At 39.6% G+C, this 20,004-nt stretch overlaps 1 protein-coding gene across 5 annotated transcripts; it reads left to right on the plus strand.

Moving 5' to 3' along the window:
* The first annotated feature begins 238 nt into the window (after positions 1 to 238).
* On the plus strand, positions 239 to 19,934 carry BTG3 (BTG anti-proliferation factor 3). Of its 5 annotated transcripts, XM_041735017.1 has the most exons (6): positions 966 to 1,177; positions 1,804 to 1,808; positions 4,466 to 4,645; positions 8,483 to 8,620; positions 13,753 to 13,960; positions 19,257 to 19,934. In XM_041735017.1, the coding sequence occupies exons 3-6, from the start codon at positions 4,473 to 4,475 to the stop codon at positions 19,494 to 19,496; spliced, it is 759 nt and encodes a 252-aa protein (XP_041590951.1). In that variant the 5' UTR covers positions 966 to 1,177; positions 1,804 to 1,808; positions 4,466 to 4,472; the 3' UTR covers positions 19,497 to 19,934. The 5 variants fall into 5 exon arrangements, with proteins under 5 accessions (XP_041590953.1, XP_041590951.1, XP_041590950.1 ...); XM_041735019.1 differs by lacking the exons at positions 966 to 1,177; positions 1,804 to 1,808 and adding an exon at positions 239 to 620 and having other exon boundaries at positions 4,467 to 4,645; XM_041735016.1 differs by lacking the exon at positions 1,804 to 1,808 and having other exon boundaries at positions 967 to 1,174; positions 4,467 to 4,645.
* The last annotated feature ends 70 nt before the right edge of the window (positions 19,935 to 20,004 follow it).

Genomic DNA, 20,004 nt, shown 5'->3' on the forward strand with positions numbered 1-20,004 from the left:
TGAGCAATTCACATGTTTTAGCTGGGAACAGTGGAAACTGGCTCTCTTTCAATAATAATTTTTATAAAAGGAATAGCTTGTATTTTTCTGGTCTGATGTATTAAAGTGCTTTCGCAAAACTAATGACACGGTGCCAATTCGACGTAAAAGATTGGCGAGATTCTCCTTTTCCCCACAATGTTAAAATGCACCTTTTCCACATTTGTATTTGCCCGAAGACTAAGCTTTGTACCTGGGAAGCCCTGGAGGAGAAATACCTCAGTAAGAGCCTGAACTCTCAAGGTCTCGTTCATTCGGCCAATGTCCCCGAGCCCCGCTTTGTGCAGGACCCCGGCCTCCGAGCCAGGCCGCAACCCGGTCGCCAGGAGGTGGCCCTGCTCTGAGGGAGCCTCCCGCCGGCGGGCAACAGCCCAACTAGGAGCCCTGAAGAAACCACCTCAAACACCACGGAGCAGCTACACAGCGGACGTGCCTGAAGTCACCCCAGGGACGAGGGTCGAGGGTCAGCCCGTAGGCGCAGAGTCCCAGCTGGCGCGGGCGGCCACCCCCTCTCGAGGGCTGGAGCAGAGCCGGGGCTAGAACTCGCGGCCGGAGGCGGGCCGGGGGCCGGGGGCACCGAGGTACGCGAGGGGAAGCGGGGACCCGAGCGCGCCCCCGATGGCGCGGCGGCAGCGACGGGGGCGGATCGGCACGCGGCGCGGGCCTCGACGCGACCGGGGACGCGGGGGCGCTGCGGGCCCCGCCGTCGGGCCGGGGGGCTCCAGGCGCCGCGCGGTCCGGGCCCAGGGGCGGGCTCCCGGGCCAGCCCCGCCCCCGGCTCCTCCCCCGCCCCCGAGGCGCGCGAGCCGGTCCCGCGCGGCGCCAAGCCTCTCCCGGGCCATCGCCCCTCCTCCCTTCCGGGCCGCGAGCCCCCCGCGCGTCGCCTCAGGGCTGCGCTCGCGCGCGCGCTCCTCTCCCGCGCTCCCCGCGCGCGCACTTCCCGCCCGCCCGCCCTCAGCGCGCGCTCGGTCGCCCGACGACGCGGGAGCCGCCAGCTCCGGACCAGGCTCGCCGCGCTCGCTGCCGCCCAGCGCCGGCCCGCGGAGGCGGCGCCCTCGGTTCCCTGGCCGGAGACTGTCGGGACCGCCAAGTCTGCGGCCCCAGGGCGGCGGCGGCGGCGGCGGCGGCGGCGGCGGCGGTGAGGAGGCCGGGCCGGGCGGGGGGCGGACGTGGTGGAGCTGAGGGCACCGCGGGGAGGGGGCCCGGCGCCGCGGAGGCCACGTCGGAGCTCGCGGCCAGCGGCGCGCGGGGGAAGGGGGAGGCGTGTGGGCTCGAACCGGGCTGCGTCGGCCCCGGCTCGGCGCGGACGAGGGGCTGGACCGCGCGGGGCGCCCGGGGTTTGCGCGGGACCCTCGGCGGGATGGGGCCGGAGGAGACGCCGCCTCGAGGCTCCTGCCACGTTTCCACCGCCCTCGCCTCCGCCGGGGGTGGGCGACAGCCTCGCGCCTGCCCACCCGCCTCGGGGCGTCCCCTGGAGCCGCGGGCCCGGCCTGCTGCCCGGGGGGTCGCGCCGAGGGGAGCCCCGTCCGGGAAGCCGCGGCGGCCCGGCGGGCGGGAGGACGCGCCCCGCGAGGGAGGCTGCTCGGGGGGAGGACGGGGACGGGGCTCCGCGGCCCTTCCCCCTTGACTCGGGGAAAACCGCGATTGCAGAAGTTGGACGCGCTCGCAGGCCGCTCTCCGGGGTGGGTGGAGCCGCGCGGCGCCTACTCACCCAGCGCTCTCCCCCCGGGCGTGAGCGTTAGCGGCGGCTTCGGAGGGCGTGAGGCGGCCGAGCCCCGGCCCGGGGGACCCCGGGGGGACCCCGTGGGGGCCCCGTGTGCTCAGCGCCCGCAGCCCGCCCGGAGCGCCGCGGAGGCCGGTCCGCGGTCCTCGCCCCCCGCCGCGATCCCCGCGCCCTCAACCTCGGGGACGTCTGTCAGGAAGACTTGGTTTCTAGAAACGGCGGCGACGGAGCCTTTCGTCGCGACACGGGGGAAAGCACAAAGTTATGAGCTCCTGGAACGCCGGGCTTGGGCTCCCCGTGGGCTTTATGCCCGCCGCCGTGAGCCGAGGAGCCTGAGGAACAAAGTAGAACTTGAGGAGCCGCCGCCGCGGCGACTACGTCCCGGGATGACGTCACCGTGCGATATTTAAAATGGGAGCTTTTCGCTCCGAGTGTGGGTGGAGGAATTGCGGCTACTTGAAGACGCCTGCGGGCTCCCTGGCCCAGCTCGCTTCTAGTTTCTTCCTCTGACTTTGTAACTCCCTCTTTCACCCTTTGGTACCCCCAGGATTCCAACTGGTGGGAGGGGGTTAATTTTTATGCTATTCCACGCATCGTTCCTTCAGACTGAGGGAAAAAAAAAAAAAAGTAATTCCATATGACTCATCCTGTGTTCCAAAGCAATAGCAACCACCGAGTGGTTCTTTCCTTCCTTTTATTTTTTTGATACGAAACAACAAGACAAAAAGGAAAACAAAAACCCTGACCTCAGCTGTGGAGAGCGCAGTAGACGAATTTAATGAATGAGAATGATTATCGGTTAGAATTCAGTACTTTTCTTTCGTGGGGTTCCTTGTTTTCTTTGATGAGATAGAAGCTAATGTAGTTCCATCAGCAAGCAACTTTCTTCTCAAACCGTATATTAAGTTGCAGTGGGTTTTATTTTCCATTATAACATGGTGGGATATAAATACAGCTTTGTAAAGTGGAAATGGCCTAACTTTTTTTTAGGAGGAAGGCTGGGGTTGTATGTGCCTCCACAACTTTTATGTGCAACTCAGTTCCTCTTGTCTGGTACTTGGCCAAAGAAGGTGGATTTGGCATTCTAGGGTTCCAGAGGGGAAGGTTTAGGTGTCTACCCATCCAAGATCAGGGTGGGGAGGACTGCCTGCCTGCACACCTCTCAGATAACTAGTATTTCACAGTGAGATCCCTCGTTTGAATCTGCACAAGGAGTAAAGGATCATATTATGAGGAGAGATGTCAAGAGGTTTGAGAAAACAAGTGTGTGAGAACCCAAACTTATCAGCGAGGTTTTTGGTTTTTATATTAAACACAGCAGCGGCTGTATATCTTTAATAATTGGCTCTGGAAGGGATGATATTGCTTAGTAAATGCAGCATATGAAAAACTCCCAAGTTACTTACAGCCGCCAAGTGAATGAGCTCATTGCATAAAGACAGAATAGAATATACGTTGAAACAATCCCAGGATAAGATTTTTGCCTTTATGGATTAATCAATGATAAATCAGATCTGCCATTTAAAGAGAGTCTTTCTTGAGGCAATTCCACAGTGCAGCTAAATCTCTGGCTTTCTTTTAGTTTGATTTTTTCTGTGGATGACCCTGAATTTCTGCTCTACTAAATATGTTTTGATAGAACCACTGTTGGGTTATATCTTTCAGGTAAATATATCTCTGTTCCTGAAAAATGCTAACAAATTCATGCTAAAATTTTTTTCTTTATGTGTAACAGCTTTATTATTCAAATAGGAATTTACACATTTAAAATCTACAGTTCATTAGTTTCCGTATATTCACAGAGTTGTGTAGCCATCACCACAGTTAATTTTAGGACATTTTCAGCACCCTTATAGCAAACCCTGTATTCATTGACACCCTCCTCTTCCCTCCCCCCCATCATTCCTTCCCCTAGGCCAATAACCTACTTTCTGTCTATATGGATTTGCCTATTCTAGAAAACTCAAATAAATGCAATCATACAATATTTGGTCTTTTGTAACTGGTTTCTTTCCCTTAATACAGTGTGTTCATGGTTCACCTTTGTCATAGCCTGTATCAATACATCATTCCTCTTTTTTGTTGCTGAAGAATATTCCATTGCGTGTATATACCACATTTATTTGTCCCATCAGTTGGGACATTTGGGTGCTTCCACTTTTGGACTGTTACGAATGATGCATTGGACACTTGTGTACACATTTTTGTGTAGAAATATATTTTTATTTCTTTTGATGTATAGCTATAAGTGTAGAATTGATTGGTCTTATGGTAACTCTTTTTTTTTTAGGTATTACCATTTTTCTATAGTAGCTATACAGTTTTGTGTTTTAAAGTTTAAATTATTACACAGAATTTTAAATTATTGCAGCTAAATATTGACACGTTTAGTAAAAAGTGTATAATATCATTGTAGTGCTTTCTTTGATACCTGATTTTATTTAGCCAACAGAAGCAATTTGGTGTGCTCTCTTTACTGAACTTCTTCACAAAGCTAAGTGATAAGATTCTTAGACAGTATTGTAATAAAGTCTTCATGGCATAAACTAGTCATTATTTGTTCCTTTTTCCAGATATGAGGCAGTGAAACACAAGATAAAATTGAAAGAAGGAGAGCTATGAAGGACAGACGTTTTGCAGAGCTTTATTTTCCAGTTTTTATGTTTTGTTTTTTTTTTTGAGGAAAACTGTTTTATCTTTACAGGGAAAGATGAAGAACGAAATTGCTGCTGTTGTGTTCTTTTTTACACGGCTGGTTCGAAAACATGATAAGTTGAAAAAAGAGGCGGTTGAGCGGTTTGCTGAGAAATTGACTCTTATACTTCAAGAAAAATATAAAAATCACTGGTATCCAGAAAAACCATCAAAAGGACAGGCCTACAGGTAAAAGATTAGATTGAACAGTTGGATTGGACTAAGAGGCTGATAGCTCCTGAAACGAGTACAAGGCCAGAGGACTAAAGGGTGTTCAGTTCATTTCTTTCACAGTTCAACTGCAAAATACAAAACTTGGGGTGTCTTTGGTATTTTTTTTTTCCATACATGTTTTAAGGTACAAGTGTTTGTTCAAGTCCCACTTACCACTGACTACTTGGGTAGTCAGTACTGTCGGGTCATGGGAGTTAGTCTTGAGGTTGTAGTTTGGCTTCTGACTGAACGGATTTCTTATGTATCACAGGTAACGTGAGGGTTTTCACAATTCTAGAGGACCCCTAAAATTCACCCATAAATGGGCATGGTAAGAGTTGAGAGAAACGAGTCTCTTTGTTTCTACAAATCAATTACATGTTCTTGGAAAAATAAAAGTTTTATGGGGAATACAATTAAGAATATTAAATACCTAATACATTGTTGACCCCAAAAATTTCATTTATACTGTGCATAATCCTTTTAGTAGAAGCCATTGTGACTTCTATTGATGAAAGCAACTTACTATGACCCACAACTGGCAGACACTAGCTCTGGGATTTGAACTCACGTCTGACTGGTCCTAAATTCTTTTGGGTTTCTGCACACCACAGTTTGAACACTGCCTTGTCTCTGAGAGGGAAAGTAACTCTCACTTGCAGCTGTCTTTTGTACTCTGGTTTATAAGTTACACTTACGGCTTAAAGTAAAGAAGAACAGGCTTCTGCAAAACATGTTCTGGCATGCTCATTTCCTAGTATTTACGTGATCACTGTGTTGAGAACCTGGGTTCTGCTAAATAAACTCAGCTGTCAAACTATGCCCCATTTGTGGAGGTGGCCACAAAAAAATAAAAGTCGAGCAGTTGTGACTACAGAAATTCTTTTATTTATGCATAATGGTGCCCCCAGAGTTTCCTTCTCAGATCAGTACTTCAGTGCTTTGATGTAAAAAGGACTTCTTTCAGTCACTTAGCTTTTACAAGTGTAAGACTATTCAGGGAATCTACAAAGAAATGAAAATGTGATTTGTTTAGTTCTCATTTGCTAAAAGCCAGAGGTGAGCATTTATTTGATTGAAAAAAGAAAAGTATTGTATTGAAAAGTTATTGATGTATTTTCGTCTTCATTTTTATCCAAGGAGGTTTCCTAGTAAATTGGAAGATGTGATGGATTAAAGTAGAAATATGAATGTTTTGTATAAGTCAGACTCAAGTTATTTTTTATCTTCTCACTTGATTCTCTTTTTTTCCTGCACATCGTCATTTCTGATAGTGAACAGCTTTTGTGAGTTAGAGCTGTTGAGGCTTTTTACACTGATATAATTGACATTGGACAAAGGCTTTTGGAAGTGCCAAACCAATTTTTTACTATTACTGAGAAAAGAAGACACTGTCAAGTAAATGCTTAAAGGTCAGACAGTGTACAGTTTCATTTCCATTAATTCTAAAAACTTGAGGAAAAAAATTAGCTAAACAGGATTAAATTGGCATATGATCAAAAGTATCATTATTGAGTCATTTTGAAGCTGTCTTTGGAGTAGAAAACTATTAGACTTAATGGTGGGTTGTTACTATTATAAAAATGAACAGAATATAGGATTAGCCAGAGTGAGACTCTTGAATCCATAGAGTAGGTTGGAAGTGTTCTTTTTCTTCTAAAGTGTTTATAAATTAAAATTGTTTCTCCACAATATCTACAAATAAGAGGCTTTTGGAGGGCAATTTGGCAATATTATCAAGATCTGTAGAAATACTCCTACTCTTTGAACAGTAAGTCTCCTAAAAATCTATTCTAGAAGTATAATTAGAAATGCAGATAAATATGTATGAATATGGATGTTTCTTACACTTTATAATTGCAAAAAATTGAAAAGAACTGTCAACATTAAGTAAATGATAGACTATTTTTATGCAACTTTTGAAATCTTGTTTTTGAAGATCGGTTAATGGATAAGTCACGGTATATAGAGTTTGAAAAAACAGCACAAAATATGTAAGATATGCAAATTTTGTTGAAGCAGAGTCTCTAAGCATCTTTATTTACATATATATTTTTTTAAGCTTAGAGCCTACATCACTCTTATTATAGATAACAAAAACACGTACTTCTAAGTTCTATCTCCTTATCTATAACTGCTTTTGATCCTATGGTAAGTAGGACTTTTGAATCAACCTACACAACACTAGAATTTGTAAACATAGACCATCTTAAAGAAAGGAACAAATAGCATCTTATATGCTGTAAAATATTTTTTTTATTACTCTGAATTGCTTACTTGTTAACAGTCATGTTAAGATTAGTATAGACAGAATAGAATAATAATAGCCTTTGGAGTCCAGTTGTCCAGATATGCCCCCTGGATTTACCTCCTCCTAGTTGTAAAGTTGGTAAAGTTATCAACTCTGCCTCCTTTCTTACAATGGGGAAGCTAGTATACATGAAGCACTTAGGAAACTGTCAAGTGTATAGTAAACCTTCAGAAAGAGTTATTATTAGTACTTAGAAATCTGTATTAGCTATTAGAAATTTTTCACTGTTTTAAATGAAAATTGAAGTCAAATAATGAAATAATTTTTTTAAGAACCTAAGCATCATGTTAGGTTCTATTCATTTTTCTATTGATATCATTGTATTTAATGGTATAATTACTATCTGTCAATAAATTTGTGTTTTCCTTATTTGAGAGCTTTGCATCTGAGGAAGAGGTGAAGCGACTTAATCCAAATTCACCCAATAAATAAGTACTGGGAGTAGCACTAAAACCTGGATTCTCTTGATTGATTTCTTAGTTGTAGGCAGTAAATACTTTTATTGTAGCCACCATTTTTTGTACATAAGCAAAATGCTTACTTTAACATGTATTTTTGCATTCATCCTCGGAGCCATCTTTGAGCATTCCATTGGGTAGATATGTATTTTCTTAGGTTTAAAAAATGGAACAAAGGCTCTGTTGGTTTAGATTTTTTTTTTCAGTTATTTTTGGCGTTTTTAAAAAATGAAAACCCTTTGGTAAATACATGAGTAAGCCAATAACGCTTTGGATTATATTTTAATCTTAACTATGATATGAATGGTTCTATGTCTTGGACTGATTGTATATTTATAGAACAATTATAGGTGAGGAAAGGACACCTTTCTTAACACTTGCTATCTGGAATCTATAAGCAAGGAAATGATCAAAACATCATAAGAATTTCAAAATATTTGAAGCATTGGTTAAAAGTCTTTTGTTGGAGATTTTGTTATATAGTAACTTGGCCTATTAATACTTCTACCTTTAGTGCTCTAAGTAATTTTATGCAACATTAGTGCTCCTTCCTCATTTAATGTACATGTGAGATTGAGTGGTTTCTGTCTGGCTAAAATGACGTAGAGCCAGTTCTTATGGTTTCCCTGGGCCTGGACAGATGCCCTCCTCTTCACACCAGGCTGAGTCGTCTTACTGATGCTGCTTCTTTGCCTTCAGTTCACATTTATTTTCTACTTAGGATAGATATGCACCTGGGTTCCCCAGCAGGGTTTTTTTGTTTTAAAATCACGTGGGATCCCTGGGTGGCGCAGCGGTTTAGCGCCTGCCTTTGGCCCAGGGCGCGATCCTGAAGACCCGGGATCGAATCCCACGTCGGGCTCCCGGTGCATGGAGCCTGCTTCTCCCTCTGCCTGTGTCTCTGCCTCTCTCTCTCTCTGTGTGACTATCATAAATAAATAAAAATTTATTTTAAAAAAATCACATTGGTAAATACTAATAATATGACAAGGTTTATGATTAAGATTCAATTAAAGCTATTAACATTATTCTACTTCGTTGTAGATGCATTCGTGTCAATAAGTTTCAGAGAGTTGATCCTGATGTTCTGAAAGCCTGTGAGAACAGCTGCATCTTATACAGTGATCTAGGTTTACCAAAGGAACTCACTCTGTGGGTGGATCCATGTGAGGTGTGCTGTCGGTAAGTGTGCTGGCTGAACTGATTACCATGCTAGAACTAATTTTATGAAATTCTCTCAGTTACTGCCTGCTTGTGTGTCTTTATGTCCAGAAGCTGGCTGTGTGGGCTTATTTAGTTGTGAATTTTGTCATCTGAAGGTGAAGGACTGGTTACATTCCTTTTTTACAGTTAAAGAAACTTAAAAAAAACTTGATTGAGTAGGGTTTTTATAGGGCTCTGCCAAGAAGTTGATTATAGACCAAAAGGCAGAATTTAGATACCTAGCCTCTTGTAGGTCAATTACTGTCTTTTCTTTGGTGGTGCACTTGTGTTTCCTCTCTTCAAATTAGGAAAGAAGTTAATCTCAAGTAGTACTGGATAATAATAATGTTCAGTTGGTTTCTGTTTGTCTCTTCTCTTGCCTCCCTCACCCATTATTTTCATAGTTTTGTTTTTTTAATGGAGATTATTTCTCATTTCCTAATGAGCAGAATTGTAAAAGGTGAGTGTTAGATGTGATATCTAATTGAATTCCATTCATTCTGAAAAACATACATTATGGACCAGGCATTCTTAATTGTGGGGTTTTTAAAAAGTGAAAGTGACATTCTGCTGTCAGATTGTTTGAAGTATAATAAGGGAGAAAAAAGAATGAGCAGATTATAACAGTGTGGTTTATGCTGTAATAGAAATACGTACAAAATGCAGTGGTTGGTGGCACAAAGGAGAAAGTTACTGCCTCTACTGGGAATCAGAAAAGAATACCAGGTGGGTAATACTAGAGTTGGGTGGGGAAGGATGCAGTTGACTAGTTGACGAGGTGGCAAGGATATTTCCAGGCAGGAAGAATAAGGATGAGTAGATACATGGAATACCCTGCAAGTGATTCCCTACAGTTGTTCCTTTAGGGTATTTCTCTTTGGTTTTAAGTGCATTTCACCTGTTGACTACAGTTGAGATGCTTTTTGATACAATCCTAATAAATTCCAAAGGTGATCATAACCTTTGACCTGATCTCCAGCAATAAAAGTAGAGGTGGTGATATGCCATGCCACTCTGGACCACCATGGAAGTACTTGGTATAAGCTGTTGGTGTAAGCTGCTTGCTTTGGGAAACTTAAGGTTACTAGATTCTCCAGCACTTCTTTCTCAGAAAAAAGAAGAGCAAGATATCTTAAGTTTTGGTCCAAGAAGGTCAAACATTTTTAGATTCTGGGACCAATTCAGGACTCATCTTAGGCCAAGGTCAGACTTTATAGACTTCGGCCACTGTACCCCTGCTCAAGACCTCAGTATATAAGAAATAGTTATCACAAAGTTACCATATTCAATTGCTTACTTTTTTATTAGGCCTGCACTTGGATTCTGACTGACTCTTCTTTAACACAGTTCTTTAGTTATGTAGTTTTTCAGCCATAAAAAAGTATAAGCAGTATTTGAAAGGGGCTTTTTCATGTAGTTATAAAGCTACCAAAAAAATAGAGTCTTACGTGGAGGCAGAAACAAAAAAAGCAAAAAAAGAGTTGGCAAAATGTATTATCACCTAGTCAAATAATGAGTATTTAATATGACAATCTTAAATCATTAGGGAAATATTTCTATGTCCAAAAATGCTTAAGTCAGGTAATTGTATAAACATTTTGGACATAGTTATTCGAAATGGCTTTTTTTTTTTTTTTTTTTTTTTTATTTACTTATGATAGTCACAGAGAGAGAGAGAGGCAGAGACACAGGCAGAGGGAGAAGCAGGCTCCATGCACCAGGAGCCCGATGTGGGACTCGATCGCGGGTCTCCAGGATCGCGCCCTGGGCCAAAGGCAGGTGCCAAACCGCTGCGCCACCCAGGGATCCCTCGAAATGGCTTAAACTAAATCTTGGCACCTGAAGATAAAAGCTTTAGTTAAATAGTCATTCTACTTAGGTGGATACTTCATTACTTATGATGCCAGATAATGAAAAGTTTCTGTGCTTTCATCTTATTAATATATGAAAATCTTTGCGTTCAGTAGCCTTTTAATAATTTTACATGTGATTAAAATTTTGCCAAAAGTTGGCTATGATGTGATATTTTAATCACCTTCAGAATGTGGGGTTCTCATTCTGTGATAATAGAACTTCGTGCTGGTGATTGAGTAGAGGTGATTGCAGTTAAGAGAAGAAATCTCAATATTGATAGTGCTTTTGGACCAAAACTATAAAGATAAATATTCTGAAAACCAAAATAAAGCTGATCTAGCAGTTCTATAATTGAACAAATATCTGAGAGACATTAATAATAACTCATTGGTACACTAGAGAGTAAGCTTATATATAAATTGAAATTGACTAAAAGGGAGCATTCTTCATAGTATAACTGAGTTATTTCATCAGGATAAAATATTGGAAGTGTACAAGAAACCTTATGTAGTTAGGTTATCATTTTGTGAACTATGTGAGAAGATACAGAATAGGTAACAGATCCTCCCTTATAAAGAGAATGCCTGAGAATGGCTCACAGCTTTCTTATTTTTCTTATTTATCCAACATACTCCATACCTTTTTTTTTTTTTTGAATCTCTATAATCCTTTTCCTGATACACAGACCATTAGATGCAATTGATTTGTTTCCAGTTAACTAAATTGGACTTAATGTTTTAGCAGTGTATGGTTGAAAAATGGAAAATGTAAGTTATCCATTACTAATTCTAAAACATTAACCGCACATGCCAATGTTACAGTAATATATAGTGAAGAGCTTTGCTTACTATGAAGAGAACTATCATACCGAAATAGTAGAAAGGGAAAGATGCAGAACCTAATTGAATTTGCATGTCAAAAATATCTGAGTTAATAAAGCTGACCCTTCAGTCATTCGACCCTTCAGTCTGCCCTCGATTTAAGTTTCTGTTTCTACAGAGGCAGGGATTTTTCTCAAATGCCTTTCTGTTTTATTTGAATTTTGACTCCATTAATGGGCAAAACCGAAGATAGGCCTAATAAACCCTTTAATATTGCTGACATTAATAACATGTGAATTAACCATTTTTTTTTTTGATTTTTTTTTTTTTCTTGAATTAACCATTGTATTGAAATTTGTTGAGTCCTTAACCCATGGGTAGACAGGTAAATTCCGTTGCTAAAACTCTGTGCAAAGTAAAGTTGAAATTACAGTACAGGAGTTATGTGTTACGAAGGATTTGCCTAAATGCTCAGGCATCTTATACTAGGAAAAAACACTAGCTGAAGACCAACCAGTATCCAGCCAGTTCAGCTTTCTTGCCTAGCAGATAGGAAACTGTGGCCTGGAGACATTAAATAACTTGCCCCTTATCAGAGCTAGTTAGTGGGAGAGCTGGAACCAGAAACATGTTCAGTGCTCCTTCTACCATCTGTAGCAACTCCTTTTATGAGATAAACTGAAAAAGAATAAAAAAGGGAGTTATGTCCCATATTTAGGTAGTATTTATGGCCCATTCAGCCTGTGAGAGTGGAAGTCAGCACAGCTATATAAAGAAGTAGAACTCACCTGTGAGGCTACATGATCTCCATATAACTTTCAAAGAAAGGCTTTATTGCAGTTTGGCCTTTTACTTTATACATATTCTGATTGAGAAATAATTTGAGAGAAGACTTTACTTGAGGGCCACCTGGGTGGCTCAGTGGTTGAGCCTTTGGCTCAGGTCGTGATCCCAGGGTCCTGTGACAAGGTCCCACATCAGGCTCCTCAGGGAGCCTGCTTCTCCTCCTGGCTATATCTCTTTCTCTCTGTCTTTCATGAATAAATAAATGAAATCTTAAAAAAAAAAAAAAAAAGACAAATTAATCGACGTTATTATTAACTGTGTTTTTCTGTCAAGGTTGGTTTTTTTTTTTTTTTTTTTAGGCTTAAAATCACTTTGTCTTTCTAACTTTAATTACATGTTGTGTAAGAAATGCTCAACAATTAATTCCTTTGTCCTAACACTTACTAGAAATTGTTTCATAGTGTTTATGTTGTACAGTCTATTCAAATAGATTTGTGGGTTTTTCTTAATCTCCAAATGAAAACTGGTTTTATGGGGGCCTGGGTGGTTCAGTTGGTTAAACTTCCAACTCTGATTTCAGCCCAGGTCATGATTTCGAGGGTATGACATCAAGCCCCCGTTGGGCTGTTGGGCTTCTCGCTGGGCAATGGAGCTTTCTTAAGATTCTCTCTCTGTGTCTCAGAAAAAAAACCTACTAGTTTTACTATTCACTATGCTATTTTCCCTCATTGCAGAATTTACTTTCCTTTTTTTATTTTAGTAGCCAGCAGCTATAGTTAAATATTCTAACAATTATTTTTTATTTCAAGGCTCTAAAAATACTTTGGGAGGATTAAAAGGGTAGTTTTACTTTTTAAAAAGAATTAGGATGAGAAATGAGCAGTTTTCGTAGGAATCTCCATGAGATAAGCAATATAATTCCAGCAAAACCTCTATTTTACTCAACAATTGTTTGTTTTTTAGTTCCTCAGTTCTTATTTTTGTCAGTGTAGATACAGGCAAACCAGGCCCCTTTTTTATTTAATCATGGTAAAAGTCAATCTCAAAGGAAATACCTAGTTGATTTGTGACTTGAATTACTAATATCTACATTACAGTGGTTAGTTAAAAATACATTAGAAAATTTTAATGTATAGCCAGTTTAATGGTACATACAAAAATATAATCAAAACAGTGAATTTCTCTTCAGTGTTTTTTAAACAACTATTTTTTGGGTGGCAGTAGGAAAGAAAATTGGAAAGAGAATGTGTAATTGAATAAAGCCAGAGGTAGGAAATCATGGTTTGCTTGTTGTCATGGGACCTGGACTAAGACACTGTATGAGGACGCCGGGGTGGCTCAGCGGTTGAGCATCTGCCTTCGGCCCAGGGCACAATCCTGGAGTTCCAGGATCAAGTCCCGCATTGGGCTCCCTGCATGGAGCCTCCTTCTCCCTCTGCCTGTGTCTCTGCCTCTCTCTCTGTGTCTCTCATGAATAAATAAAAAATAAAAATAAAAAAAAGATACTGAATATGTAAGGTTAAGTTCTGGGGAGAGCTCCTTCTTTGCTTTAGACCAATGGCATATCCAAGGCTGTTTGTTTTTATGGAGAATTTCTTGCTTTTGTTGATGTACTTCAGGGTTTATAAGTTTGTTTTTTTAAATCCTTAGGTATGGAGAGAAAAACAATGCATTCATTGTTGCCAGCTTTGAAAATGAGGATGAGAACAAGGATGAAATCTCCAAGAAAGTTACCAGGGCTCTTGATAAGGTTACCTCTGATTATCATTCAGGATCCTCTTCTTCAGATGAAGAAACAAGTAAAGAAGTAGAAGTGAAACCCAGTTCAGTGACTGCGACCCCAAGCCCTGTGTACCAGGTAATCATGGATGTCTCAAAGATGATGAGCAGGGCTTGCGAGGTCATTCCAGGGGGTCCTGCTCATATTGCCCAGGGTTTCTGATTTGAGATACTGAATCCCAGTTCTTACTTTCCACATAAAGGGAAGCTGATCCTCTGAGATATAAGTAGGATAAATACATTTTATTTGGTTGTTTGTTTATGATAAATACATTTTAAAAGGTGTGACAAAAAGTAGAAAAAATTATGGTGATAAAACATTCCTGATATTTCAAAATCCTTACTGTATTACAAAGGAGGTATTCAGTTTTTAGAGTCTTCAACACTTCTGTTGCATACCATTAGGTTTAACTTTCTTCTCTTCATGATTAAAGAGAAACTTCACTGAATTATATATAAGATTTTTCACTCAAGTCAGAACACTATCTCCTTTACTTCAGCAGTTAAAGAGTTACATAGCAACTGTGCATGCACTTAGAAATTCATCCACTTGTTTATACCCCACATACCAAAGAACATTTAATATACTTTTTAAAATTGTCAATACAATACTCTTCAACAAAAAAGATAAATCAAGAAAATTTAAAGACATCTTTTGATTTGAGCTGTGTTCTGTACATGCACTTTATTCTAATTTTGAGTATATTTAAAATATACCTATTTTTATTAATTTGGCCTTAATTAGATATAAAACATACCAGATTTGTGGTAGGGTTGGATTTGGGCTACAATGAACAGTTAGACTTTAATGAGAAATCAGGGTTTTGAGTATGAGAAACCAAATCTTTTTTTTCTTTTTTTCTTTTTTTTTTTTTTTTTGATGTATTTATTTATTTATTCATTCATTCATTCATTCATTCATGAGAGGGAGATGCAGAGACATAGGCAGAAGGAGAAGCAGGCTCCATCCAGGGAGCCTGATGTGGGATTCGATCCCAGGACTCCAGGATCACACCCTGGGCCGAAGGCAGGCGCTAAACCGCTGAGCCACCCAGGTGTCCCAAGAGAAACTAAATCTTTAAATTCATCATACATTTATATAATGAACATGCTTTCGGTTTAACTTCTCTCTCTCTCTCTCTTTTTTTTTTTTTTTTTTTTTTTTACATTTGTTGAATTATCCTTCTAGGAAGATTAGTTTTGAAGATTATCATATTCGTAGGGATATATGGTGTATATTGTAAGATAACATGCACTTGCTTTAAACAACTTAAGTGTAAAAAACTATAATGGTGACCAAGTCCTCTCACCTCCCCCCAACCAGCAGTGCTGTACTTTTCTATGGAAGTATTCGTTACTAGGATTTTTTTTTTCTGTATTTTCCCTGAGAGATTCCCTATATAGATAAGTAAACATAGTATTTGTATTTCAGAGATGATTTTTAAGACTTTTACCATAAATATTTGGGTTTTTTCCCCCTCTGTGATGTATTATATACTCTAAATTACTGTTGTTAAATTGCCTGGAATTAATTCACATGTGGCAATTTTATCTCAGAATTTTATTATTACTCAACAAAGCAAGAAAGTAAGTCTCAAATTGATTGCAAGTAAATTGGCCTTTAATTTTTAGATTATCCTTTTTTTAAAGATTTTTACTTATTGTCTATTAGTACAAGCAGGGGGAGCTGCAAAGGAGAGGGAGAAGCCGATGCCTTGCTGAGCAGGGAGCCAGACATGGGGGTTGATCCCAAAACCCTGAGATCATGACCCAAGCCAATGTCAAATGCCCAACTGACTGAACCACTCAGGCACCCCTAGATTTTCCTTTTAAATTGTATTTATTTTCCCCCATGTTGAGAAACTGTTAGTATAAAATTATAACAAAAGCATGGAAATTGAAGTATCTTCCGTGGGCCTTTATTTTTTTTTTATTTTTTTTTAATATTTTTTTTAATATTTTTTTTTTATTTATTTATGATAGTCACACACAGAGAGAGAGAGAGAGGCAAAGACACAGGCAGAGGGAGAAGCAGGCCCCATGCACCGGGAGCCCGACGTGGGATTCGATCCCGGGTCTCCAGGATCGCGCCCTGGGCCAAAGGCAGGCGCCGAACCACTGCGCCACCCAGGGATCCCATTTTTAAATATTTTTTTTAATATTTTTTTTTTATTTCCGTGGGCCTTTAAAATAAGACATTTTTCCTTGACATTTTATTCACTAACAAAACATTTCATGACAGAGAAGCATGTTAAAAGCCATTGTGTAGAAATCTGGTACAAGTGGCCCACTTTAATCTTTTCTTCCTATCCACTTCATCTTGAACCTGGCACTGCTAAAAGGTGTAAATAGGGGGCTTGTCAAAGTAAGGACACAAAGTTCCTAGCTTGGGGCCTTTGTTCTTTTAGGAGTCTGTCTGGTTTTTTAAAGATCCTTCCAGAGATTACTAATTAAGAATTGAAGATCATGTCATTTCTCCCACATTGATCTATAGAGTCAATTCAGGTTCAGTCAAAATCCCAACAAGATTTTTCTAGAAAGTGACATTGATTTTAAAATTTATAAAAAGGAGACTTAAGTTAAAGGCCTACACTTCTATAAAGCCATTATGTCTAATAAGATAATGTGCTAAAGATTTATAGATACACAAATATATTAATGGAACAAAATAGAGAGCCCAGAAATAGACCTACATATGTACAGTCTTCTTCTTCTTCTTTTTTTTTTTTTTTATGAAAGTGTCAAAGCAGTTCAATAGGGAAAGTCTCTAAGAACTCATACTAGGGATACCTGGGTGGCTCAGTGTTGAGTGTCTGCCTTTGGTTCACGTCATAATCCCGGGGTTGTGGAATTGAATCTTGCATTGGGCTCCCTATGGGGAGCCTGCTTCTCCATCTGTCTATGTCTCTCTCATGGATAAGTAAATAAAATCTTTAAAAAAAAAAAAAAGGAATGGCACATTGGGCACTCTATATAAGAATAAAAATGAACCTAACTGCTACCTGGCAGCATACACAAAAAATTTAATTTGAGATGGGTCTTAGACCTGAACATAAAAGCTAACTCTGACACTTTTGGAAGAAAGTATTCAGAGATATCTTTATTACTTGGGATAAGCAAAGATTTCTTTCAGGGTATACAAAAAACAAAAGAAAAGAACTTGTTAAATTTGACTTCATCAAAATTAAAAATCTTTGCTCATCAAAACAAACCATTAAGAAAATGAATAGGCAAAGCATAGACTGGAACAAAATATTCTCAATACATACATCAAAGGACTTGGTTTCCAGAATATACTTTATAAATCATTCCTATAAATCAGTAATAAAAGACAAACAACCCAATTAAAAATAGTGGGCAGAAGATGTGATTAAACACCATGCAAAAGAAGTTATACAAATGTCCAGTAAACACACATGAAAAGGTGCTTAACCTTATTTGTCATCTGGGAAATGCAAATTAAAACCACAGTGAAACACAATTTCTTCCAGAATGGCTAAAATTAAAGTCTGACTGCTGGCAAGGATGTGAAGTAGCTAGATTCATAAACTGTTGGTGGGAGTGTGAAATGGCACAACCGCTTTGGAAAACTATTGGCGCTTACTAAATATGCATCTACCCTATTACCCAACATTAACACTTAAGTATTTAATAAGAGAAATGAAAATATTTACAAAATCATGTGTTAGAATGTTTATAACAGCTTTTTTTCATAGTAGTAAGATGGAAAGCAACTGAAATGTCCACAAACAAGTGAATGGGAGAAAAATTGTGAGGTTTTTACACAGTAGAATAATAGCAGTAAAATAGGAAGAACTAATAATAAATATAATATGGAAGGACCCCAAAAACATTTGATTGAGCAAGTGAATTTTGCCATCCACCAAAGAACACATGCTAGATGATTCTATTTATATGAAGTTCACAAACAGGGAAAACTCAAGTCTGATGACAAAAATCAGAACAGTGGTTGCTTATGGGGGTGAGGATTAACTGGAAAGGATAATGTAAGCTCCAGAATTTTGTCTTTTCTGACAGTTTTGTTTATCTGTGCCCCTAAAGTGGGGCTTGACCTCACAACTTTGAGATGAGTCACATACTCTTCTCCCTGAGCCAGCCAGGCACCCTTTTCTCTCTTGATAGCTTTAAAACATTTTCAGCACCTCAGTATAAAAAGAAATGAAAACATTTCATTTTGCTGTTTGTAATATGAGTCAATTATTAGTTGGAACTCTAAATTTGTCCTTATTTCAGCATTATTTTTTTTTAGCATTATTTTATATAATTAGGAATTAACATACTAAGGTTATTCGTTGAAGCATTGTTTTATTTTGTGCATTGTTTGTAATAGTAAAACACTGAAAACAGCCTAAATGTTCCATCAATAGGACACTGATGTGTGGCATAGTCATTGCATTACACCTAGCTGTCAGATAATGAAAAAGGACTTTAGGTATGATACAAGTATCTCTGAGATGTGTTTATCAAGTGCAAAAAGTAGTGAAGAAAATTGTATGTGCATGTTTTTCAAAATGTATGTACAGATGTATACCCAAGTATATGCATGAAAATTTAAGGGTATACACCAAAAAAATTAGTGTCAATTGCCTCTGAGAGGGCAACTGAGTAGCTGTCAATCAGATACAGGGATTTTACATTCATTGTGTATGCTTTTATATATAGTGTTTGTATTTTTTAGGCTATGAATGCAAGTTTATACAGAATATAAATTTTAAAATACTTATATTAAAAATTGCAGATTAGAAATGAGAGAATTCAGAAACTCACAGTCACACGGTACAGCATTCTGAGCAGGGGGCTCCAAAACTGCTGATGACTTGGAGTTGTTTTGTGAACTTGATGTCCCATTTGACTTTGGGATAATCTAGTACTGTTGTTCTAAAACACAGACTGGCTGCATTAGAATCACATACATTGTAGTCAGAATACCTGACCTCTGTTTTTACATTTTTGTTATTGGTCAGGGCTAGGATATGAATATTTTGTGTTTTAAAAGCTTTCTAGGTGACTCCTTAATAACCATCCAGCTGTGGAAACTACTGATCTAAAACATGGTGTGTCCTTTCACACTTCCATTCATTTCTGTTTTAATCTTTTCTTAGAATGCTGTTTTGAGTTCATTCATTCTTTCATTTCATTGTCATTTTCATTCAGAAAACAAATCAGTCACCTATTATATATGAAGTTTTTAACATATTTATATCTGACCATAGGATGTCACTTAGACCTCCTCTTAAGAGTATGGGTGAGTGATTTGGTTCGTCTTTAAAGAGTAACCTGGACTTCTGCATTGTTTTTACATAATGTGACTAATTTTTCCTTTGAATTAAGTTACTGTTTTCTCTTTCATGCAGATTTCAGAATTAATATTCCCGCCTCTTCCAATGTGGCACCCTTTGCCCAGAAAAAAGCCAGGAATGTACCGAGGGAATGGTCATCAGAATCACTACCCTCCTCCTATTCCATTTGGTTATCCAAATCAGGGAAGAAAGAATAAACCATATCGCCCAATTCCAGTAACATGGGTACCTCCTCCTGGAATGCATTGTGACCGGAATCACTGGATTAATCCTCACATGTTAGCACCTCACTAGCTGCTTTTGATTCTGTTGGTGTCAGTGTTGAGAGAAGGTAGACTAAGCCTGACCACATTAAAAGTTAAAAGTTCATACTCATTCTAGTAAAGTTAGATGGGCCAAACCATCAACTTATTTTTATAGAAAAGTTATTGATAATAATCTTTCTTAAAAAATATATATGCACTTTAGATATATTGATATAGTTTGAGAAACTTTATTAAAGTTAGTCAAGTGCCTGAGTTTTTAATATTGGACTTGAGTATTTATATATTGTGCATCAACTCTGTTGGATACGAGAACACTGTAGCAGCAGACGATCTGTTCTAGCACCTTTGAGCATTTACTTTATGGAGAGTATGTAAGTTATTTATACACAAGGAAATCTATTTTATGTCATTGTTTAGAAAAATTGCGTGAAATCATGTAGTTGCAAATAAAAAGTAGTTTGAGGCATGACAATGTGTGCTTCTTTTCTGTGCATAAGAAAGGGAGAAATAGCAAACGGGATATTTCAGTTTAATGT

This window comes from Vulpes lagopus, chromosome 20 (assembly GCF_018345385.1).
Source record: "Vulpes lagopus strain Blue_001 chromosome 20, ASM1834538v1, whole genome shotgun sequence".
In the NCBI taxonomy this organism is placed as follows: domain Eukaryota; kingdom Metazoa; phylum Chordata; class Mammalia; order Carnivora; family Canidae; genus Vulpes; species Vulpes lagopus.

What these genes read in the sequence shown, in the direction of transcription:
- BTG3 (XM_041735019.1), top strand. Translation starts at nt 4,473, where the DNA reads ATGAAGAACGAAATTGCTGCTGTTGTGTTCTTTTTTACACGGCTGGTT. An exon ending in TCAAAAGGACAGGCCTACAG is followed by an intron (nt 4,646 to 8,482) that starts GTAAAAGATTAG and finishes ACTTCGTTGTAG; the next exon opens with ATGCATTCGTGTCAATAAGT. An exon ending in CCCCAAGCCCTGTGTACCAG is followed by an intron (nt 13,961 to 19,256) that starts GTAATCATGGAT and finishes TCTTTCATGCAG; the next exon opens with ATTTCAGAATTAATATTCCC.